Source organism: Notothenia coriiceps, unplaced genomic scaffold (genome assembly GCF_000735185.1).
Source record: "Notothenia coriiceps isolate Sejong01 unplaced genomic scaffold, NC01 NC01_scaffold00037246, whole genome shotgun sequence".
Classification (NCBI taxonomy): Eukaryota; Metazoa; Chordata; class Actinopteri; order Perciformes; family Nototheniidae; genus Notothenia; species Notothenia coriiceps.
In genome coordinates this window covers 19,547,690-19,552,689 of record NW_011369947.1, presented here as the reverse complement: position 1 = coordinate 19,552,689, position 5,000 = coordinate 19,547,690, and the positions used below count along the sequence as shown (strand labels likewise).

The window sequence follows — 5,000 nt, the reverse complement described above, 5'->3', positions numbered from 1 at the left end:
AAATAATTTCGGTACGTGTACCGTTACACCCCTACTAAAAAGGATAGAATAAAAGCACTATGAAACAACAGCATCATGGTTTTGTCAATGTGGAAGTATTAATTTCCTCAAACAGATATTCTATTCCATGCCTTTTTTTTGTACACTGCTTTACAAGTTTCTTCAAAGTTCAGTTTTAAATCAATAACTGTTGTGTTGCGTTGCATCCAGCAAACATATGTTGGACTGTGCTCGCCATGAGCTAGATTGACCATGTAACAGTGGCTCTGACCCTGGATGGGTTCCACGTTGGGAGAGTTTGAGTGGATTTGAGGAGACCTTTTTATTCACCCTCTTGGCTTTGACTTCAACAAATCAATTTTTCCACTAATAACTTATTTAAATAAATTCTAGAAAGTAGAGTCCATTAAACATTAGTCAAATGTTTGCTCACATATAAACATTTTAAGTTATTAATTCCTTTCCTTAGGTTTGACATGCCTCTGTAATTCACTTTTCATTTATGTTGTTCCTAAATAATTGTATTATATCACTTCACAAAGATATTAACCAGTCCTTCGCATTCCATCAACAGCTCTCCCTCCCACAGAGGAGATTCGGGCCTCCCAACCTGAAGATGATGTTTGTTTGTGGCCAGTGTTGGAGAAACGGCCAGCTAAGCGAAGCCGACAAAAACAAGAAGTATTGCTCAGCCAAAGCCAGACACACGTAAGTAGCACAACGTCTTGGAACACATCGAGTGTGGACAGGAGGTAATTGATAGGTGAAAATGTGCAATCCACAAACTCATTCTGTCTTTCTGTCTCAGGTGGGCGAAAGACAGGCGGGTGGTGCTTGTAAGTTCAAATGAAAGGAAAAAGTGGACAACAGTTAGACCACTTCCAACCAAAAAACCCATCCCATCTCAATTTGAGGTATGTGCCAGACATTCTGCGACTCCACGGTCGCTTGTTCTTTGTTTCTGATTAAAACAAATCTCCTGCCATGGTCACCGAATGTTACTTTTTTTAACTTTCTTAGATTTGCATGCATGTGACAGCCGGCAAGAAGTGTCAGTACATCGGGAATTGCACGTTTGCTCACAGTCTAGAAGAGAGAGACCTTTGGACCTACATGAAGGAAAACAACAGTGAGTAAAGTCAAGGAGACGCGCTCTCTTACTTTGGTTGGATTTTTTTAATTAGTAGAATTTTATTTCCAGCAAAGTAATCATTTATTTCGCCCCCTCATTTAGTTCCAGATATGGATCAGCTTTATGAGCAGTGGCTGCAGTCTCAGAAGCCCGGCTGGGGGGACGATACCTCCAGTAACTCTGTGAGGGAGAACGGCAAACAGATCCACATGCCAACAGACTACGCTGAGGAAGTGGTGAGTTTAAAAACCCAGCATGGATCACGCACTTCTTCTGCATTGTGACAAACTGGTCAGGTTGCAGAGAGGAATACTTCATCACCCAAAAAATGACCATCAATCACTCACCCCAGCCACCATAAATTATTGAGCAAAATGTTCTTCTCCCATGCCTTCATGGTGAGAAAAAAAAAAAAGCTGAAAAGTCTTGATAAATCGAAGTTGTTAAATTAAATAGCCATGTTTACAAAACTATATCAAAACATCCATTTACAAACTCTTCAGAACTTTTATAATTGAGTATCATTCATCCACATTCATCCAATGTTGGAACATGAACATGTGCTCTTTTATTAAATAAACTAAACGCCTATGTTATTTATCCAATGTATGGGCATGTTTCAGTGTCCACTGCTTTGCGTATTCACATTCTCCCTCCGCTCTGTTTCTGAAGGCTCCGCTCCCCCCCCACACACACACACACACACACGAATGCACACACTCACAATCAGAGACAAGAGCGGAGGAAAGGAGGAGAACAACAAAGTGTAAAAAAGTCAAACAAATCTGTATTATTGCCCCGAGCTCTGCTGTCTGCCCGTTTGTGGCCATTTTTTTCGTTATCGTCACGGGAGAAGGACACACACAGCCTACCCAGGTGGATACGCGACAACGAACGTGACGTGCGCATTCTAAAAATAGCTCACAGATGGTGAGCAGGTACCGCGGTTTTGAACTGCTGTATTGAATTTGACAGAAAACAACAATGAAACGCCAGCAGAAGAATAGTCTAATGAGTTGGGTGAAAAAGTGAGTGTACGACTGGAACTGCACCAGTTGTCAAGGTTTGTACACGGCTTTGATACAGCTTTCCTTTTGGTAAACGGCCATCTTCATTAACTTCAATTCATCAAGACTTTTCTGTTTTTCGAGTATTCATTCATCGTGGACCTATGAGAAAATCCAAGTTGTCTTTAACACTTTAAGTTAACATGGCGCTGAGTAATTGATTGGTGGGTAAAGTATTCCTTTAACTTCCTTTCCTAGTTTGAATCTCAAGCGTTGACACGGTGCTGTTGTGAAAACAAAGACCCACAGCTGCCGTGTTGTGCTCCTTTCTTTTGGCAGATGTTCCATCAGTTGTCAGAATCTGCGGGTTCAGTAAAATGCATTACTGCCTTAATGTTTAAACTGTGTCAACATTTTTGATAGAATTTTGTTTCACTGTAGTTATTTGCCAAGTGATTTAAAAACGAAACGGCAATAACTTTGACTGATTAGCAAACAGACGGTAATTAGTTATTTGTGTAAATGTGATTTCTCCCTGTGTGTTGGCAGGCTGGCAATCACTGCTGGCTGTGTGGTAAGAACTGCAACAGTGAGAAGCAGTGGCAGCAGCACATCACTTCAGAAAAACACAAAGACCGGGTTTTCAACTCTGAGGATGATCAGAACTGCTGGCAGTATCGCTTCCCCACCGGCACTTTCAAAGTTTGTGAGAGGTAAGAAACACAACTCTGTGATCTAGCATGGGGCTGTCTTAGATACAAAAATAGATGATTATGTTTACAGAAAGATGAACTGTATACATACATACACAGCCGTAGGTACCTTTTGTATAAATAAAGAATACCTACTTTATTAAAGGGGCCCTTTTATGTTTTGGGGTTTTCCCTTTCCTGTGGTTCTCGCACAAAAGGATATTCTTTATGGCTTGGATACAATTACCAGTGTACAGTTTCAGAATGAGGAAACAATGCATTTTTCCAACATTTGGAACTTTTTAAATTATCGTAAGGTACAATTTGATATTGAAAATATAAGGGTTTTCATAGACCTGGATCTTCTAGATGAGTCACACAACACGGGGGGGGGGGGATATGGATGCTTCAATTTATCAATGCAATGTTCACTTCCTGCAAAAGTAGTGCATGAGAGCAAATCATCTACCAATCATCAATGTTGTTTACTAACGTGATTATCCCTCCTCTCTAAGCACCGTGTATGTCGCTGAGCCCCGTGGATTGATAGCTGACCTTTTGACCTTGTGTCCCGACAGGTTCCTCAAAGACACGTGCACAGAGGACGAGCTGTGTAAGCTGGCGCACGGGGACCAGGAACTAAAAGAATGGATGGAGCGCCGGGAATTCCTTTTGATGAAACTTGCCAAAGCCAGAAAAGACCATCTTATAGCACCCAATGACAATGACTTTGGAAAATACAGTTTTCTCCTTAAAGATATTATTTAATGGTGGGATGACAATATCTGAGCTACATTGCAGTTAATGCAGTATTCAAACAGTCTGAGTCAGGTGATCCTACAGGGCCTCTGAGGCGCACAGGAAGCAGCCTGATGGCAGCATGATTTTTAAGGGGGGGTGGCGTTCAGGGCCGGCCCTCTGATTGGTGGCTGGTTTTCTCTGATCTGAACTACACGAGTGTTATCATTAACAGCAACAACTGAGTGGGAGAGCTATATTCTACTCATTCAGTAGAATATCTAAAAGCAGTGCGGAATATGGCACGTGTAAACCTTAAATCTGTTCAGATGCGGCTGACCTTACAGTAATTTCTTTTCATAAGCAGTTTGTATATGTTCATGACCTTTAACCTTCGATATGTTTTAAGTATGTTATACTTAAATTGAGAGTATGGATGACATTCTCCTATTTGAATCAGTCAGCATAGGTCACTTTCCATTTAACCCATAGTGTTACCAGTGTATTGGAACCACACCAAATAAAGCTTTTTTTAAACCTGTTTAATCTGCTGTGGTATTAATTACTGGTGGTGGGCAGAAGTGTGTGTGTATATATATTTGATTACAAGTAAAAGCTTGTATTGAAATCCTTAAGGAAAGATTTATAGGTATTAGTTACTTAAGGAATAGCTCACTTCAGGCCGTGATATATGCTCATTATATCACAGCCTCGCCTACTGATTTTAATTTAACCATATATCAAGACCGAATTGTCGATTACCAATGATCGAATGTAATTGTTTGCCTGACTGGCCATCGTAATCGAGCTCTTTGAAGATCCAAAAATCCACGGTTTTCAAAAAAATTTGATCGGATGGGCAAAAACGTCAGAATTTGTATTGACCGCCATTCAAATGACAGCGTTGTTTTCCCCAAAAAGTGGGCGGGGCCGTAATTTTTGCCCGGAAGTGACGCATTTGTTACTCATCTATAGCATACTTGTGCTTTAGTTGAGTATGTAAGTAAATTCACAAGATACCTACAGTATACAAAGTCATTAAAACTAGCTGCACCTTTACCAGCTTTGATAACACTTTAATGATCAATATAATGAAAACATGTAATAGGCCTATGTACTTTAAGTATATTTGTATGCTAATAATTTTTGCGCTTTTACAAAAATAGAAAAATAGAGACTGCACATCAGTCCTGTGTACAGATCAGTCAGACATTTTACACGATAAATACGGGTTTAAATATCAGCATTTGCCACGGAAGGCGAGTGGCAGCTACCGTAAACCTTCTCTTAACTCTGGCATCTTGTGGCAACTCCCGTTCAGCAAACGAAATGCGCTTGCTGTCTCTCCTTAATCGGGCGGGGAATGGCGTTTGGAATCGTGTATTTCTTCCCTTGAGCGCAGCTTTTGCTTCTGCATATTCCCTCCGCTTC

General features: G+C 40.6%; 1 protein-coding gene across 3 annotated transcripts in view; it reads left to right on the top strand.

Moving 5' to 3' along the window:
- Window positions 1-4,110, top strand: part of zc3h7a (zinc finger CCCH-type containing 7A) — a 19,639-nt gene extending 15,529 nt beyond the window's left edge. For all 3 annotated transcript variants that reach the window (XM_010795137.1, XM_010795136.1, XM_010795138.1), the window contains 6 exons: window positions 575-708; window positions 809-914; window positions 1,021-1,129; window positions 1,235-1,368; window positions 2,689-2,852; window positions 3,410-4,110. In XM_010795137.1, the coding sequence (XP_010793439.1) occupies window positions 575-708; window positions 809-914; window positions 1,021-1,129; window positions 1,235-1,368; window positions 2,689-2,852; window positions 3,410-3,599 (837 nt within the window). In that variant the 3' untranslated portion in view covers window positions 3,600-4,110. The remainder of the gene's footprint in view (window positions 1-574; window positions 709-808; window positions 915-1,020; window positions 1,130-1,234; window positions 1,369-2,688; window positions 2,853-3,409) is intronic.
- Window positions 4,111-5,000: the final 890 nt, after the last annotated feature.